The sequence below is a fragment of the Pongo pygmaeus genome, chromosome 9 (assembly GCF_028885625.2).
Source record: "Pongo pygmaeus isolate AG05252 chromosome 9, NHGRI_mPonPyg2-v2.0_pri, whole genome shotgun sequence".
In the NCBI taxonomy this organism is placed as follows: domain Eukaryota; kingdom Metazoa; phylum Chordata; class Mammalia; order Primates; family Hominidae; genus Pongo; species Pongo pygmaeus.
The window spans coordinates 120,874,825-120,893,400 of record NC_072382.2 but is presented as its reverse complement, the minus strand read 5'-3'; the positions used below and the strand labels follow the sequence as shown (position 1 = coordinate 120,893,400).

Genomic DNA, 18,576 nt, shown 5'->3' with positions numbered 1-18,576 from the left:
AAATGCACATTCAGACACACAATTTTCTAGTTTGGTTCCTGGACCACTTGACTGCCTCCCTTCCCTGGGCGGCTTCCCAATCCACTCTCCACCCATCAGCTTCCTTCCCACTCCCAGGTAAAGAACCCCAACCCTAGAGGCACTGGGTTCTAATCAGTATTCAGAGTGAGGCCACGGTCAGCTGCCCTATCCTCCCAGTGAGTCCATTCTTGTTCATTCTATAGCACCACTACTGCCCACTCTCAGCCAAAGACCTGGGACCTCCACGGAAATGGCATATGCTCTGAGAAGAAATAGCGAAGTTCCACCAAGGGGAGGAGGAGAGGACAACAGGACAGTTAAGCAAACAAAAAACAAACCACCTGAGTCAGTAGAAGGGTAACAAGCCTAACTATTCAGCTCCTCTTCTGGGTGGCTGTATCTCCTCATTACCTAGTAAACTGCCACCAAATGTAAGAATAAATAAATAAGAGTCCAAGCATTTCTTTTATTACCAAAAACAATTTGTTAATAAACACGCTCAATGCCTCTAATCCTGTCCCTGAGGATAATCATGAAAGTCCTTGGGGTTGTAGAGGAAACCTTAAGAGGAAAATGGCTACTTGGTTCTCAGTGCCTTGGCTGGTGACAAAGAAAGGACCCTTGTAGGGACCAGTCACACGCCATCCTTGGGCCTAAGGAGCCCAAAAGATGGGAATGGATGTGAGCTAAGGACTTAATCACCGTCAAGCATGTCTTGAGGGTTATGGTTAAGCCTGATAACAGCCTCTTTAACAAGAACACACACATCCAGTATCCCCTCAAAGAATCCAAAGTCCTCAGGCTCCCCACAAAATGCAGTCTGGCAGAAAAAGGAAGTCTTTAGAGTCTGTAGAATGATGCAAACCCGGGCCAGAGTGGACCACACTGCTCTCGGCACCACTCCTAAAGGCATCCATTGGCAACGGCTGCCCACTAGGGGCACTGCCACTTGCCTGGCTCAAACTCCAGGACCTGGGGAAGAAATGGTCTGGCTCTGCGGCCTTCAAACCATCTGGATCTCTGGCTCCTCAGCTATTCCTTGAAGCTTTTCCATGATGCCCCCTGAAGGTGGCTCAGGCGCTGGGGGAGGCTCCCCTGGGGCTTCAGACAGCACATAGTAGACAATCTCTTGCTGGCCTTGGGCATTGGTCTGATTCACCACGTGGATGACAGAACTGGGGTTGTCCTGAGAGGCTGAGAGGGCTGTCCCTTCGCCACCCTTGCCCTCCTCTTCCTCTTCCTTACGTCCTGGCTCCCCTGGCACTGTTTCTAGAATAATGCCCTGCAGGCTGCTCTCGTTCAGCGATGTTCCCAGGCCCGATCCCTCTTGTGGTTGCCGCAGCAGTTGCTGTGTCAGCTCTACACTCTCGTAGCGAACCAGCTGCAGCCGCATATAGCCATCTTCATGTTCCTTGTACCTGGTGAGGCAGGAGCATAAAGGGCAGCAAACCCAGGCAGGGGGATACAGAAATGGCCGAGGCTGGCAAAGTAAGGAACAAACATGAGGGATGGAAGAAGTCCTGGATTCCAGGTGACAGGAGTTGAAGACAAAAAAGGTCTTTATTGGAATATGTAGAAGAAAAGGCAAGAGGGAAAGATCATTACTCAAAATGGAAAGTTTTACGTAGAAACCCAACCAGAAAAAGAGAGACTGACTGACTGTGTTGGAGGGTGAAAGTGTCAAAGGATTTATGAGAAGGCCTTGGAGCTAAGGATCAGAACCCTTAGACTCTAGCTCTAGTTCCGGCTGCAGGACTTTTTGGTACCATTTATTGGGTTTGGCACCATGCCTTACAAGATTCAAAAAACAGAAAAATAAGCTTTGCTCCACCATTATTCTTAGGATTCTTTGAATCTAAATGGAAATGGTAGACATAAAACCACCATCAAATTAAGGTTTTATTTATTTATTTATTTATTTGAGATGGAGTCTCGCTCTGTCACCCAGGCTGGAGTGCAGTGGCGTGATCTCAGCTCACTACAACCACTGCCTTCCGGGTTCAAGTGATTCTCCCACCTCAGCCTCCCAAGTAGCTGGGACTACAGGCATGTGCCACCATGCTCAGCTACTTTTTGTATTTTTAGTAGAGACGGGGTTTCACCATGTTGGCCAGGCTGGTCTCAAACTCCTGACCTCATGATCCGCCCACCCTGGCCTCCCAAAGTGCTGGGATTACAGGCGTGAGCCACCGCGCCCGACCCAAATTAAGGTTTTTAAAACTTGTTGAAAAGGTATAAAAACAAGTGTGTTAATCTGGGAAGGAGGGTTGAGAGACATACCGAAAACGGGGATGCCCTGAGGGCCACTTGAACTGGTGCTTCTTGCGAAGGTGCACGGTGAGGTTGTTGCCCCGTGTGAAGCATTTGTCACACACATGACATTTGTACCTTGGCTCAGAGTCTCCCTGATGGGGAAGGAAGGGAGAAATGAGACCAGCTCTTCACCCCAGGGTCCCCCATACTTCCACTAGTCCTTCCCAACACCAGCCCCACTCACTTCGTGTACTTTGCGGTAATGTGACTTGATAGAGCAGAGGGATCGGGCACTGAAGGTGCAGTTCTCAAAATCACACCTGTAGGCTGGCTCCTCGCTGTGGGTATCCAGGTGCTTCTGGAGGTCAATAAGATTCTTGCAGCTGCCATGAGAAATCAGGAGGGATTGGAGGACATGGGGAACACTGGAACATGAGCTGTTTTCTGGTCCCTGGTCCCCCTTACCTGTAGTCACAACAGTCACATTTAAAGGGCCGGTCCTCACTGTGACGAAAGCGCATGTGGTTGCGGAGGGAGGAAGGCAGCGGGCAGGTCATGTCACACAGAGGGCACTTATAGTGATTCACTGAGAGAAGCAGAGAGGAGGCTGTGATGTGAGAACTTGTGGAACCTTGGAGGGCAGCAGGGAGGCTGGGGGCCGCAGGCCACTCACCATGGTTGCGCATGTGGTCCCGCAACAGCCGCTCTGTGGCAAATCTCTTGGAACAGTGAGAACACTGGAAGTGCTGCTCTGGGGTGGGGCAGGCAGAAGAAAGGAGGGCTGTAGGAGATAGTGGAGAGGCACAGAAAGGAGAGGGGAACCATCCCAGGCAGAAGGGAACCACCCAAGGAGAAAAGGAGAGCTTAGGGAGCTATGAATGGACACAGTATCATGGAAAGAGCATGGGACTTAGAGAACCTGAGTTAGAATTCCAGCTTCACCACTTACTAGCTGTGTGATCTCAGGTAAGTGATTTAACCTCTCTGAGCCTCAGTTTCCTCATCTGCAAAAAGGGGGATAAGAAGCCTACCTCATGGGGCTGTTGTGAGGATTCCCTAAGTAACTGATATGACATACAGTAAGTACTGAATAACAATGTCTACGAATCTGAATCAGCAAAGAGACTATGGGAGGTGCCTGAGCCCAAAAAGAAGAGGGAGCCAAAAGGCAGGTCTCTTCAGCGGCCACCCCCACTAGAAACATGCCCCTAACCCATTCCAAGCAGGACAGCCTGCATCCACCCCACTTCCTCTGACTACTTACGATCCAATGAGGTCTGGCGACGGATGTGATCTAAGAACTTGGTATTGTTGGCAAACATGCCCCCACAGGTGGGGCAGGCTACCACTTTCTCCTGGGTATGGCTGCGGAGGTGCTCCCGAAGTTTACTGCGGTCCTTGAAGGTGCAGGTACAGCCTGGGAAGGAAGCCCTGTCAGTCTCCAGCCACAAAACCCCAGTTTTGCCTAGGATCTGGTACCCCTGAGTCTCTCCAGCCGGCAGTCAACCTTGCCCCTGTAGGACCCCTATCCCTTTCTGTCCCAGCTCTTCAGCAACCCCAAGGTTTCCTCCAGAGGCCAGAAGTTAAGAAGTAGCCCTACCTTTCCAACCACACAGCACCACCGGGTTGTCCTTGCCGACTGCTTCATATTCACAGCACAGACTGTGTGCTTCCACATGCCGATAAAACCACTCAGGATTGTCGAAGGAATTCTGTGCCAGGGGCAACTTGGGGTGAGGACTGAGGGTGGGTAGAGGGACTCACCCCTATGTGCCCAAAGAATTCTTGGCTCTCTCCCAAATTAACTTGATGGGGATGGGAAATTTTGAGGAAAGGCACGACACAGAAATGGAGGAGTGGCCGAGTGCGGTGGCTAAACTCTGTAATCCCAGCACTTTGAGAGGCTGAGGCAGGAGAATCACTTGAGGCCAAGAGTTCGAGACCAGCCTGAGTAACATACCCAGACCTTGTCTCTACAAAAAATTTAGAAGTTAGCAGGGCATGGTGGTACATGCCTGTAGTCCTAGTTACTTGGGAGGTTGAGGTGGGAGGATTGCTTGAGCCCAGGAGTTCAAGGTTACAGTGAGCTATGATTGCACCACTGCACTCTAGCCTGGGCTTCAGATCAAGAGCCTGTGTGTAAAAAATAAACAAATTTTAAAAGAGCAAAAGAAATGGAAGAGAGATACTAGCAGGAATCTTGGAAATATAAGGCATCCCTGAAAGGGACAAGGCATCAGAGTTAAGACCCCCAGCTTCCTTCCACCCCAATTACTGGCACTGCCTGCTGACCTCACAGTGCTCCCACAGACACAGGAAGTGGTCAGGGATATCAGGGATGACGTTCCGGCTCTGGAAGTCCAGGATGCAGGGGCCAAGGTCAGCCTGGCTTTGCAAGGCCTGCAGCCCCCACTGTTTCAGCTTGGTGTGGTAGCAGTGGAAGTAGACATGGCGGATGAGGTCAGCAGAACTGTCCAGAGAACAAAAGCCACATTCCTGCCACAAGCAGGAGAATTCTTCCTCTGTAGAAAGGGGTTTAAAAGGAAGAGTCTGACACTTTCCAAGGCTCAGGTCACCTTCCACCTGCAGCACTAAACAGAGAGTGAGGAGGCTGGACTCTAACCAAATTACCAGGAGTTCATTTAGCAAATACCAGTATTTAATGACCACAAATTGTGTGCCAGTTAGAGGGACTATAACAAGTAAAAAGTGTCCCACTCCTTGCCCTCACATAGCTTTCAGTCAGGGAGAAAGCATATTCATCAAATAATCAGATCTATAAATATAAAATTGCAACCAGTGATGAGTGTTACAAAGCGGGGATATACATGGTGCTATAAAAGTATTAAACAGAGGTAATTTGACATGGTGTTCTGAGAAGCGTCCCCATGTTGAACTCTGAAGGACGATGGATGAGTATCTGTAAATAGGTGAAGAAGTGTGGTCTAGGCAGAGGTGAGAGTGTATGCAAGGCCTATGCCAGAAACAGACAGCAGAAATGGCCGGCATGCAAGTCCTCTGACTTGAGTTTCTGCAGTTCCTGATGAAGATGCTGCCTCTCGATCTGACACCTCCCACTTCTCCTTGTAAAACCACCAGTCCTCCTTCCCGTCATGTTTTGCTCAAGATCTGCCTTCTCCAATAAGGCCCCATCAACTCTTCCAATCCATTTCCTATCTCTCTAGCATCCCTAAGCACTGTATTTTCAGTGCTTTATATAAGTTAACTTGTTTTGAAACACAGATACTTTAGAAAATATAATCATTCCCCAATTTTGCCTTTGTATAAATATGACTTGAATTTTGAAACTATCAGTTATGGTTCATAGTCACCAGACTTAAAACAGAATTTGGGGTGGGAGAAGGAGAGCTGCCTCCATATTTCCTGTAGAATAGAGTTTTTCAGACTGTGTTGTGACCCACTAGTGGGTGATGAAATCAATTCAGTGAACTATAAATTACATTTTGGGCCGGGCATGGTGGCTCACGCTTGTAATCCCAGCACTTTGGGAGGCTGAGGTGGGTGGATCACCTGAGGTCGGGAGTTCGAGATCAGCCTGACCAACATGGAGAAACACTGTCTCTACTAAAAATACAAAATTATGTGGGTGTGGTGGTGCATGCCTGTAATCCCAGTTACTCGGGAGGCTGAGGGAGGAGAATCACTTGAACGCGGGAGGCAGAGATTGCAGTGAGCGGAGACTGCAGTGAGCCGAGATCACACCATTGCACTCCAGCCTGGGCAAAAAGAGGGAAACTCGGTCTCAAAAAAAAAAAAAAAAAAAAAAAAAGCCACATTTTCTTTTTAAATAAAAGAGAATAGGATAGAACATTGCAGAAAGCATTCAGTTAAAAAAAAAAAAAGTATTATTTCAAGTTTTTTTTTCTTTAACTTTGGTGTATACAAGGTTGTGATACAAAATGTATTCCTTTGACCCTTGTTCTCAGAACCTCCTGAGGGCTGAGTCACAGGCAAAATAAAAATATAATTAAAAAAGAAAAGGCCAGGCGCAGTGACTCACGCCTGTAATCCCAGCACTTTGGGAGGCCGAGGCAGACAGATCACGAGGTCAAGAGATCGAGACCATCCTGGCTAACACAGTCAAACCCCGTCTCTACTAAAAAATACAAAAAAAAATTAGCTGGGCGTGGTGGTGGCTGCCTGTAGACCCAGCTATTTGGGAGGCTGAGGCAGAAGAGTGGCATGAACCCAGGAGGCAGACCTTGCAGTGAGCGGAGATCGAGCCACTGCACTCCCACAAAAAAAAAAAAAAAAAAAAAAAAATGTATTCCTGCCAGATGCGGTGGCTTATGCTTATAGTCCCAGCTGCTCAGCATGCTGAGGCAGGAGGATCACTTGAGGCCAAGAGTTTAAGATCAACCTGGGTAACATAGCAAGACTCTGTCTCTAAAAAAAAAAAGTTGCTTTGGTCGGGGGCGGTGGCTCACGCCTGTAATCCCAACACTTTGGGAGGCCAAGGCGGGCAGATCACAAGGTCAGGAGTTTGAGACCAGCCTGGCCAATATGGTGAAACCCCGTCTCTACTAAAAATACAAAAATGACCCGGGCATGGTGGCAGGTGCCTGTAATCTCAGCTACTCGGGAGGCTGAAGCAGGAGAATCATTTGAACTCGGGAGGCAGAGGTTGCAATTAGCCGAGATCACGCCATTGCACTCTAGCCTGGGCAACAGAGTAAGACTCCATCTCCAAAAAAAAAAAGGTTTTTTTTTCTTTTTCTTTTAAATCCTGCCACACTTATTAGTACTGTGACTTTGGGCAAGTTATTTTATTCCTCTGTGCCTCCGTTTCCTTATTTGTAGAATGGGTATAATAATAGTGCCTATCCCATCCTGGCTAACACAGTGAAACCCCGTCTCTACTAAAAATACAAAAAAAAATTAGCTGGGCATAGTGGCACGTGCCTGTAATCCCAGCTACTCGGGAGGCTGAGGCAGGAGAATTGCTTGAACCTGGGAGGTGGAGGCTGCAGTGAGCTGAGATCGCACCCCACACTCCAGCCTGGCGACAGAGCAAGACTCCATCTAAAAATAATAATAATAAATAATAATAATAATAATAATAATAATAATAATAATAATAGTGCCTATCTCATAGGCTCTTTGGGAAATAGTGCTTTAATGTAGGTTTAAAAAAGTACTGGCCGGGCATGGTGGCTCACGTCTATAATCCCAGCACTTTGGGAGGCTGAGGCGGGCAGATCACCTGAGGTCAGGAGTTCAAGACCAGCCTGGCCAACAGGGCATCCTGGCTAACATGGTGAAAGCCTGTCTCTACTAAAAATACAAAAAAAATTAGATGGGCGTAGTGGCATGCACCTGTAATCCCAGCTACTCGGGAGACTGAGGCAGAAGAATCGCTTCAACCCAGGAGGCAGAGGTTGCAGTGAGCCGAGATTGCACCACTGCACTACAGCCTGGGCAACAAGAACGAGACTCCATCTCAAAAAAAAAAACATAAAGTACCCAGCAATACTTAACACACAGTAGGTACTATAGAATACAGTTCACTATTGTTATTGTTTTCAGATTGGATTTTATTAAAAACCCAGTTATTTGCTATTGATAAAAGGCATACCTAAAACATAAGTCAGACAAAGGTTAAAAAGTGTGAGATGGGGCCATGTGCAGTGGCTCACGCCTGTAATCCCAGCACTTGGGGAGGCCGCGGTGGGCGGATCATGAGATCAAGAGATCGAGACCATCCTGGCCAACATGGTGAAACCCCATCTCTACTAAAAGTACAAAAATTAGTTGGGCGTGGTGACGCGCACCTGTAGTCCCAGCTACTCGAGAGGCTGAGGCAGGAGAATCGCTTGAATCTGGGAGGCAAAGGCTGCAGTGAGCCGAGATCGAACTATTGCACTCCAACCTGGCAACAGAGCAAGACTCCGTCTCAAAAAAAAAAAAAAAATTGGGAGGTGGGAGTGGGGTTGGACTTGGTGGCACAAGCCAATAGTCCCAGCTACTCAGGAGGCTGAGGTAGGAGGATTGCTCGAGGCCAGGAGTTTGAGATCAGTGGGCAATATAAGCAAGATCCTGTCTCTAAAAAAAATTTTAAAAAAAATTGGCGTGTGGTAGCGGTACATGCCTGCAGTCCTAACTACTCGGGAGGTTGAGGCAGGAGGATCCCTTGAGTGTTGAAGGCTGCAGTGAGCTGTGATCATGACACTGGACTCCAGCCTGGGTGACAAGGTGAAGCCCTGTCTCTAAAAAGTAAGATGTATTTCTGACTGGTTGCGGTAAAAGAAAAAAAAATTGGGAATACTAGAAGAGTAAAAAAAAAAAAACAAAAAAACACAACAACAAAACACAGGTTGCCAACAACTTGTACAGAATGATAAAAAAAAAAAAAGCACATTCATCTGTATTTAAATATATGTAAACACAGGCAGAGAGATGTCAAAAATAATGTTCACTAAAGTACTGTCAGCAATTACTTCTTGATGGCAGGATGGCAGATTTATTCCTTATATCCTTGTTGACTGAGTTTTCTATAAATGAGTTTACAATGTTTTTATATACAACAAAAACACAATTAGGAAAATAAACCACCATTCTCTTAGGCCGCCTTCTCCCTCTAAGGAAAAGAAAGTCAGATTTTCCACCTTTCCTTGAGCTCCTCCCCTTCCTGTGTCCTGCTCTCTTACCAAGTGGCTCATCCTCCTCTTCGTCTTCCTCCTCCTCCCCAGAGCCATGCAGGTGCTGCTGCAGGTGCTGAGTGACATGCTCAAAGAACTTTTCCATGGCGGAGCACACAAAGGAACAGGACCCCCACTCACACTGTAGCCACAGATTCTCCTTCCGGGGAACTTTCCCAGGAGGCGGCATGGCCTTCACCCTAAAGGAAGAGGAAGAAATCCACAGCTGCAAGAATTCCACCCAGGTGCTGCTGGGGGCAAAAAGCTGGGCAGGCAGCCTGCCTAGAATCAGCACGTGTTGTTCCAGTGACCCATGAGAAACCCTGCTCTTTTACAGTAAGGATGGAGTAATTCCTTAAATCCCTGGAAGATGTCTGGTGTTTGTGGAAAGGGAAAACAAAAACTAACACTACTGAGTGTGTGCCAGGCACTGAGCTAAACGCTTTAACAGACATTTTCTCATGAAGCTTCAGAGCAACCCACCAAGAAGGAATTATTCCTATGTGAGGCAGAACAATGCTCAGGTTCAAACAGATGGCTTTTGAGAAGGATCAGGGTTCAAATCCTGGCTCCACTGTCTACCACCTACTAGCTGTATGACCTTTGTCAAGAACTTAACTCTTAATTTCTGAATACTCTCATCTGCAAAATGATGATAATAAATCTTTTTAATTTCACACTTACTATATGTCAAGCACCACAGTAAGCATTTTATTTGCATTATGTCATTTAATTACCAACACCACCCTTTGCCATAGGTGCTTTTTTTTTTTTTTTTTTTGACATTGAGTTTCGCTCATCTCCCAGGCTGGAGTGCAATGGCTCGATTTCTGCTCACTGCAACCTCCGCCTCCCGGGTTCAAGCGATTCTCCTGCCTCAGCCTCTTGAGTAGCTGGGATTACAGGCGCCTACCACCACGCCTGGCTAATTTTTATATTTTTAGTAGAGACAGGGTTTCTTCCCCATGTTGGTCAGGCTGGTCTCAAACTCCTGACCTCAGGTGATCCACCCACCTTGGCTTCCCAAAGTGCTGGGATTATAGGCATGAGCCACCAAGCCCAGCCGGTAGGTGCTATTTTTAACCTCATTTATAGATAAACACCTGAAGTTCCGGAGGTCAACTGACTTGCTCACGGCCACACACTAGTGGTAATGGTAGGGTCAAGTTGGGCTGACTCTAGTCCATATATGGTTCTACTCCATATAGCCTGCAGATGAGCCCAGAAGCTCCTTATTTCTTATTGAATCATAAGTCCCCTGCCAGACTTTCAAAGTGCCATACAATCTGCCTTTACCTAACCTATCCAATGGTTTACTCCACCACTCTGCTAATACCTTCTGTTAAAATGTAGATTCCATTTGAACATAAAAAGCCGTATCTGTGTAGTTTATACTGCACCTTGGGTGTCTATACACTGCTAGGCATGCTTAGGCATGTAATAAATATTTTTTTTCTTGAGACAGAGTCTCACCCTGTCACCCAGGCTGGAGTACAGTGGCACAATCACAGCTCACTGAAGCTTCGACCTCCCCAGGCTCAGGAGATCCTACTACCTCAGCCTCCCAAGTAACTGGGACCACAAGCATGCGCGACCACATCTGTCTAATTTTTGTTTTGTTTTGTTTTTGTAGTGACAGGGTTTTGTCATGTTGCCCAGGCTGGTCTCGAATTCCTGGACTCAAGCAATCCATCTGCCTCAGACTCCTAAAGTGTTGGAGTTACAGGCATGAGCCACTGCACCCAGTCTGTAATAAATATTTATTGAAGAAAGATAAACACGAAACTGAAAGTTCTCAGCCGGGCGCAGTGGTGCACACCTGTAATCCCAGCACTCCGGGAGGCCAAGACAGGTGGATCATCTGAGGTCAGGAGTTCGAGACCAGCCTGGCCAACATGGTGAAACCCTGTCTCTACTAAAAATACAAACATTAGCCAGGCGTGGTGGCACAAGCCTGTAATCCCAGCTACTCGGGAGGCTGAGGCAGGAGAATCACTTTAACTCGGAAGGCAGAAGCTGCAATGAGCCGAGATCGTGCCACTGTACTCCAGCCTGGGCAACAGAGTAAGACTCTGTCTCAAAAACACACACACACACACACACACACACACACACAAACAAAAAACTAAAGGTTCTCAATTTTATTTTATTTTATTTTTATTTTTTGAGACAGAGTCTCGCTGTTGCCCAGGCTGGAATGCAGTGGCGCAATCTCAGCTCACTGCAACCTCCACCTGCCAGGTTCAAGAGATTCTGCTGCCTCAGCCTCCTGAGTAGCTGGGATTACAGGTGTGTCACCACGCCTGGCTAATTTTTGTATTTTTACTAGAGACAGAGTTTCACCATGATGGCCAGGCTGGTCTCGAACTCTTGACCTCAGGTGATCCACCCGCCTCAGCCTCCCAGAGTGCTGGGATTATAGATGTGAGCCACCGTGCCCAGGTGGTTCTCAATTTTAGATCTGCACACGAATGTAGTTATCCAGCACCTGCCTGAGAAGTTCGGATTCAGGAAGGCAGGGGTTAAGCCTAGAAATCTGCCCTTTTAACTCAGCACCCCAGTTGTGATGCAAGCAGTTCCAGAAGCATACTTTGAGTAACAATTAGAGAAAAAACAAAACACAGAACAGAGGGTAACGTTGCAAGCAAAACTTCTGCTAGAGAGAGGACGCTAGCAGGCCTTGGCTCTGTCTCCTGAGTGTCACCTTCTCCTCAGGAATTCTCACTGATTCTTGCTGACCCCACCATGTTGCTTTCTCTGGCCTACCTGAGACAGGTGGGAACTCTGAAAAAAGGCCTTTACTGAATACTAAAAGGAAAAAAACAGAAAATACGAAAAAACAGAAGATCCTTCATGCCTCCAATACAGGCTTTTCTGAACCCACTATACCTACTGTACCTACATAGCCTTTTCTCCTCCTCAGCGAAGAATCCAGTCATCCTTAACACTCTGGGGTGCAAAAGGGGTTGCTGAGCTGCTCACAGACTAATAGTGAATCCCTCTTACAAATATTGACTGCTGGGCCGAGCACAGTGGCTCACGATCTTAGCACTTTGGGAGGCTGAGGTGAGCAAATGACTTGAGCTCAGGAGTTTGTGACCAGCCTGGGCAACATGGCAAAATTCTGTCTCTACTAAAAATACAAAAATCAGCCGGGCGCAGTGGCTTATGCCTGTAATCCCAGCACTTTGGGAGGCCAAGGCGGGTGGATCACAAGGTCAGGAGATTGAGACCATCCTGGCCAAATACAAAAAATTAGCTGGGTGTGGTGGCACATGCCTGTAGTCCCAGCTACTATGGAGGCTGAGGCAGGGGAATCACTTGAACCCGGGAGACAGAGGTTGCAGTGAGCCGAGATCGCGCCATTGCACTCCAGCCTAGCGACAGAGCAAGATTCCATCTCAAAAAAAAAAAAAAAATCAGCCGATGTGGTAGCATGCACCTGTAGTCCCGCTACTTGGGAGGTTCAGGTGGGAGGATGGCTTGAGCCCAGGAGGCAGAGGTTGCAAAGAGCCAAGATCACACCATTGTACTCCATCCTGGGTGGCAGACCCAGACCCTGTCAAAAAAAAAAAAAAAAAGAGGAAGAAAAATATTGAATATTGACTGCTTTTATAATGTTGGGGTAAGAAAAGTAGAAAAAAGCTTCAAAAGTCATAAAATTCCACACCTCCTCTGACTCTCTATTACAGTATGAAATGCAAGCCTCTTCTCAAAGTGGTCTCAATTTTACTTCTCCAGGTCTAGGTAGGGAAATGAACATCTATTGAAAAGCTAGTGTGTCAGCCCTGTGGTGAGTCCTCTCTACACTCCATCTGATGTAACAGCACCCTCATTCCAATCCAAAGATCATGCTCTTTCTCCCACATGATGCTGTTCTCTGGCTTCCTCACCCATACTTCATTCCCTCTTCTTCTGATTCAATCATCTTTGTCTCTGAATACTCTACATTCTCCTAAAACTCTCTGCCTATGCAAGTTCTTTTTTTGGAGATGGAGTCTTGCTCTGTCGCCCAGGCTGGAGTGCAGTGGTTCAAGCGATTCTCGTGACTTGGCCTCCGAAGTATTATACCTGGGACTATAAGCACGCACCATCACGCCCGGCTAATTTTTGTAGTATTAGTAGAGATGGGGTCTTGCCATGTTGGTCAGGCTGGTCTCAAACTCCTGACCTCAAGTGATCCACCCGCCTCGGCCTCACAAAATGCTGGGATTACAGGTGTGAGCCACCGCGACAGGCCTGCCTATGCAACTTCTATTCGCCCTTCAAACCCAAAAGTCCTCTTTGATGACCCGCTTCCCAATTCATCCAGGTACAGCTGGCATATCCCATCTCTTGCCCACAGCATCCACACACATCTTTGCTATCAATGCAATGAAACTTGTTTCCCCTAGACTAGGAGTTTCTCAGGACAGTGGCCATCATTTACTCACTTCTCATTCTCAGATTCAGCACAAAGCTTTGCACACCCCAGGTACTCAATAAATATCAAGAGATAATCACATTCCGGGAAGCCTTCCTAAACTACCCCATCCCTGAATCTACTCTTGCTCCTTAGTTCTATGGCTGGCACAGCTGACACCAAAAAACCTCAACCCTATTTTTATGTTGCCATGGTCGTTTTATGTGTTCTAGTCTCGTTTACCCAATTGGACTGTAAGAAGCTTCTGAGCAGAAACCATATCACACCTGCCTGTGCCCCTACACTGTGCTGAGCACAAATACTCTAAACATACACCTGCTGTTAGACTGGTGGGTAAGTCCAAGGAGGCAAGCTAGCTGGCGATACAGAATGATCTGAAACCTAGGCAAAACTCCCTGACTCTGACTGTCCTCCTGCCTTCTTTAATTTCTCTTTCTGTGTCGCTTGTTTCTACTCTGAGGAGATAGCGGCATGATCTTCACTCTACTAACACTTGAGAGCATATATTGTAACGCAAGACAATGAATGAACTGTGGTATTCAAGAAAAAGAGGGTCCTAAACGCCTAAGAACTCATAATTTGGTCAAAAAGATAAGACTGATACGTGAAGACAACGACCAAAACAAAGTACCCGATGAAGGAGACCAGGACAGAGAGACACCTCCGCGGTCAGGCGAAAAGGAAGGCTCCCCTAAGCAGTGGGGCCCGCACCACCCCTTGAAGGACAGGTAGAATTTGGACACAAGGAAGGAGACCGTCCCGTTGGGCAAAACCTCTCCACTCGCAGTCCCGCAGGCTTCCCGGAATCCTTCACGCTAAGGCGTGGCGGCGACCGAGTCTCAGCCGCAGCGAAGCCCCTAGGCTAGAAAGCAGGGAGGTTCGAGTCGGGGTGAGGGGACCAGACCAGGGCAGACCAGCGTGGCCAAGCGGCAAGAATACTCGCCGAGGTGCCTCGGGAAGAGCTTGGCCTCCTGCAGCCCCTGCAGAGCACATACCTCAGCTTACCGTCTGTCGGCTCCAGGTCTCTTCAGCTCTTCTCCCACCTCAGACCATCTCCGGAGAGGCGCTTGAGGGACGGTCAAAGAAAGCCAATCGTCGTTCTCGGATCCCACTGACAGCCAATGGTAGCTGTGTCTGGCGGAACCCGTGCGCACCAAAACACGGAAGGGGCGGGAACGGTGGGTGGGGCTAGGCGTCCCGGGCGGACAGAGGGGCGACAGGATACGTGCAAAAGGTAGCACATGACCGCGCCTCGATGCTCGGGGCGCCGCAAAGGCGGGGAGCCTATGGGCCTGAGTTCCCCTAACTGCGCAGACTCGGCCGCCGGGACCCAACGGGCATGCGCAGGGCTCGCGCCTGGTGCCCAGTGGGGTCTCCATCACGTGGTTCTTCGCTTTAGTTGGCTGGTTGCGTGGGCCTCGCGGAGAAAAAGGCGTGGGAGGCTGCCCAGCGCTGTCGGCCCCGCTCGGCTCAGATGGAAGGTTCTACCCTTTCCTTCAGCCTCTTAGTGTTATTATGTTTTAAATGTTTGTATTATACGTTTCTCTTTCCCCCCAAAACTCGGCTTCCCTTCATCCATCCACTCGTTCAGGTCAGAAAGCTGGCAGTCATCACTGATTCCTCTCACTTGTCACATTCAATCCATTGCCAAGTTCTGTGTATTCTACCTCCTTTTAAAACAGGATATTTCAAATTCATCCCCTTTTGTTTATCTTCACCTCCTCCCCCACCTCCCCTGTCCAGTGATGACCTCCAGGCAGGATTTATACATTGGTCTAATGGGTCCCGCTGCGTGCACACTTGCTTCCTTCCAAAGCATTCTCCACTTTGCAAAAAGCAGACCTGATCAAGTTACCACCTGCTTCGGGCAATTCAAAGGCATTCTATTGCTTTCAGGGCAAAGCGCCAAAACCATACTGAGGTTTTCTAGAGCCTTCAGCATCTGGGCTCTCCCTGTCTACTTTTTTTTAGTCCTTCTCGACCATATTTCTTGCTCTCCAGTCGCAAATTTCTTTCACCTTTTCCACCGCACCAAGCCACCTTTTACCTCTCAAGCCTTGAACTTGTTTTCTTTACCTGGAATAATCCCTTTCTCCTCCTCCCACATTTATTTGACTGATTCCTACTAATTTTTATAGTCTCAGTGTAGATGCTTCTTTTTCCAAAAAGTCTTCCTGCTAGTCCTTTCTTGTATTTAACAATACAGCTCAGTCACATTGTATTTGTCTGTTTACTCTCAGTCTGCATTCTTCACTAGACTAGCTCTTCACCTTTATAACTCCATCAGTGGGCCGGGTGTCGTGGCTCACGCCTGTGATCCCAGCACTTTGGGAGGCCGAGGCGAGTGGATCACATGAGGTCAGGAGCTCAAGACCAGTCTGGCCAACATGGGGAAACCCCGTCTGTACTAAAAATACAAAAACTAGCTGGGCATCGTGGCAGGCGCCTATAATCTCAGCTAGTCGGGAGGCTGAGGCAGGAGAATCGCTTGAACCCAGGAGGCAGAGGTTGCAGTGAGCTGAGATGGCACCACTGCACACCAGCCTGGGCGACAGAGCAAGACTGTCTCAAAACAAAACAAAAAACAAAACAAAACAAAAAACCCATCACTCACTTAGCCCAGTGGCTGAAACTCAGTAACGGTTCAAGACATACTTGTTAAATAATATACCATAATAAAGTTAGTTAAGATTGATATTTTATTGCATTGTAGTTTTCTGTATCTTCTAATCTAAAAATAAACCTATATAATTTGTACAATCAGAAAACACATTAAATGTTCAATATATATAAAATAAAATTTAAAATGCCATTAAGATAGTAAAGTCATACTTGTGCATAAATTTTGGTTTTAACAACAGTGAGTTATAACTTGGTCCCTATTTTAAAATAGGGTTTTGCCGGGCGCAGTGGCTCATGCCTGTAATCCCAGCACTTTGGGAGGCCGAGGTGGGCGGATCATGAGGTCAGGAGTTCGAAACCACCTGGCCAATATGGCAAAACCCCATCTTTACTAAAAATACAAAAATTAGCCAGGTGTGGTGGTGGGCGCCTGTAGTGCTAGCTACTCAGGAAGCTGAGGCAGGAAAATCGCTTGAACCCGGGAGGCAGAGGTTGCAGTGAGCCAAGATCACGCCACTGCACTCCAGCCTGGGCAACAGAGGGAGACTCCGTCTCAAAAAAAAAAAAAAGTGTTTTAAAAAATGTAATTCAAAAGTAACAAAATATATCTTACCAACTTTATTCATTCAAAAATGCATATAGTAGTACTTCATGAAATGCCAACCTCATTTTAATTCAGATTTACACCACTGAAAATAGCTTTTAGCTTTATTTAGCAATTTTATGAAGAAAAAGTTCATTCACAGAGCTGTGTAAACTCAAACATAGGTTACAGAGCAAAAATTTCAGGATTGCTCTGGGATCCATATATATGTTTCCAAAATTTAAAGCAGTGTCATTCTGTCTAGCATAGTTTACTTCTATCTCAATCTGCTTCTCTTGAAAACAAGCCACAATTTTGGCTGGGTAATTCAGACATTTCCTGAGATTTGTTCTTTAAAAGCTGCCACAAAAACTGAAAGCATAATTCATACTCATTAAAAGCTGTGGATCTCTTCTGAAAGTGTGAAATGGATTAAGTTGATGAAAATATGTTTCGTATTTTTTTCATTCATTTAAAAATTCCCTATTTTTGAAACGTGATCAGGCTCTTCTTCACTAAAAGATGTGATTCCATGGAACTCTGGGCAGCTCAGCACTGGAAGCTCAATACAGATTCCAGTTACCATCTACTCAATCCCCAGGTCCTGTAGAAATCTGAATACCTGTTCTCCCATCAACAAAAGTTTCTTGTGCAATCACAAGTTCACTGTGTTTGGTTGTCGTGTCATACTAGTAGAAAAACTGTTCCTCTGTGAACCACTAAGAGTTACATTTCTTAGACTGGGGAAACAGCTTGAAAAATCTCTTTGAATTTTCATCACCTAGAATTGAATATTTCACTACATAAAAATCAACCAAATCGATGTGTCCATCAATGGAGGACTGGATAAAGAAAACGTAGTGAATGTAGTGAGTGATAAAGAAAATGCAGTTTATAAACTCCAACTTGACTTTAATAAATTAAATTCCAAGCTGTCACACAGCAATGGACATCATCATCATCTCCCAACACACACACACACACACACAGTGGAATACTATTCAGCCATAAAAAAGAATGAAATCATGTGTTTTCCAGCAATATGGGTGGAACTGGAGGCCATTATCCTCGGTGAAATAACTCAAAAACAGAAAGTCAAATACGGCATATTCTCATTTATAAGTGGGAGCTAAATAATGGGTATACATGGACATATAGCATGGAATAAAAGACATCAGAGACTATGAAAGGTGAGAAGGTGGGAGGAGGGTGAGGGCTGAAAAACTACCTATTGGGTATGATGTTCACTATTTGAGTGATGCGTACACTAAAAAAAGCCCAGACTTCACCTCTATGCATGCAATATATGCATGTAAGGAACCTGCACTTGTCCCCCCAAATATATACAACTAAATTATCTAATTGAAAAAAAAATATCTATACCCTCCATTCTTCCCAGATATCTCATATTTGGTGAGTAGTGTGGACAGGAGCATGGGGAATAGTAACAATTTCCACATGCTATCTACCCAAAGGCATGTGCCCTAAACACCCTGAGATGTAGGTAGTCATAGAATGTCAAGGCTGGAAGTGACCTGAATGATTATCCAGGTCACCCTTATTTTAGATATGAGGAAGTTGAGGTCCCCAAAGGAGAAGTTGCCTGCTCAAGATCACTTGGTTTGTCTGTGGCAGACTCAGTTTTCTTGCTTCCTGGTCTTGCATTCTGCCCAATATCCTGTAGCAGCTTACCTGGTTCAAGTCCTGTGTAAGATCTCAAGCACGGGAACCAGGGACACAGAGTTAGCTAGGATCTATCAATCCCTGAAATTTGCCCACATTTCAGAATGAGAGAGCTTTTATTATGTTGAAACACTTCTAAGACTTTCCCCTCCCAGTTTCTTCTGAGGCAACAGTTAACACTTACTCAGCACTTCATTTACTTCTTATCCACAACCAAATGATAGCCATGATGATTGAAGTTCCCATTTTACAGATGAGAAAACTGAGGCACTTAGAGGTTACATAACTTGCCCATGGTCACACAAGTAATTAGAAGAGCTGGGACTCAAACC

At 46.6% G+C, this 18,576-nt stretch overlaps 1 protein-coding gene across 11 annotated transcripts; it reads right to left on the bottom strand.

Annotated features, from left to right (window-relative positions):
* Positions 1–467: 467 nt before the first annotated feature.
* HINFP (histone H4 transcription factor) lies at positions 468–14,663 on the bottom strand. Of its 11 annotated transcripts, none has more exons than XM_054438476.2 (11): positions 14,352–14,431; positions 12,376–12,492; positions 8,943–9,133; positions 4,567–4,796; positions 3,875–3,986; positions 3,539–3,691; positions 2,948–3,025; positions 2,740–2,860; positions 2,519–2,657; positions 2,302–2,426; positions 468–1,439 (listed from the first exon to the last, which is right to left on the bottom strand). In XM_054438476.2, exons 3-11 carry the CDS (start codon positions 9,121–9,123, stop codon positions 1,025–1,027), a joined length of 1,554 nt encoding a protein of 517 aa, XP_054294451.1. In that variant the 5' UTR covers positions 9,124–9,133; positions 12,376–12,492; positions 14,352–14,431; the 3' UTR covers positions 468–1,024. The 11 variants fall into 11 exon arrangements, with proteins under 11 accessions (XP_054294451.1, XP_063528268.1, XP_063528267.1 ...); XM_063672198.1 differs by having other exon boundaries at positions 468–1,579; positions 14,362–14,422; XM_063672197.1 differs by having other exon boundaries at positions 14,362–14,422.
* Positions 14,664–18,576: the final 3,913 nt, after the last annotated feature.

What these genes read in the sequence shown, in the direction of transcription:
- HINFP (XM_063672195.1), bottom strand. Translation starts at nt 9,123, where the DNA reads ATGCCGCCTCCTGGGAAAGTTCCCCGGAAGGAGAATCTGTGGCTACAG. An exon ending in TCGCCAGACCTCATTGGATC is followed by an intron (nt 3,056 to 3,538) that starts GTAAGTAGTCAG and finishes TATCTCCTACAG; the next exon opens with CCCTCCTTTCTTCTGCCTGC. An exon ending in TCAGGGCATCCCCGTTTTCG is followed by an intron (nt 1,440 to 2,301) that starts GTATGTCTCTCA and finishes CTGCCTCACCAG; the next exon opens with GTACAAGGAACATGAAGATG.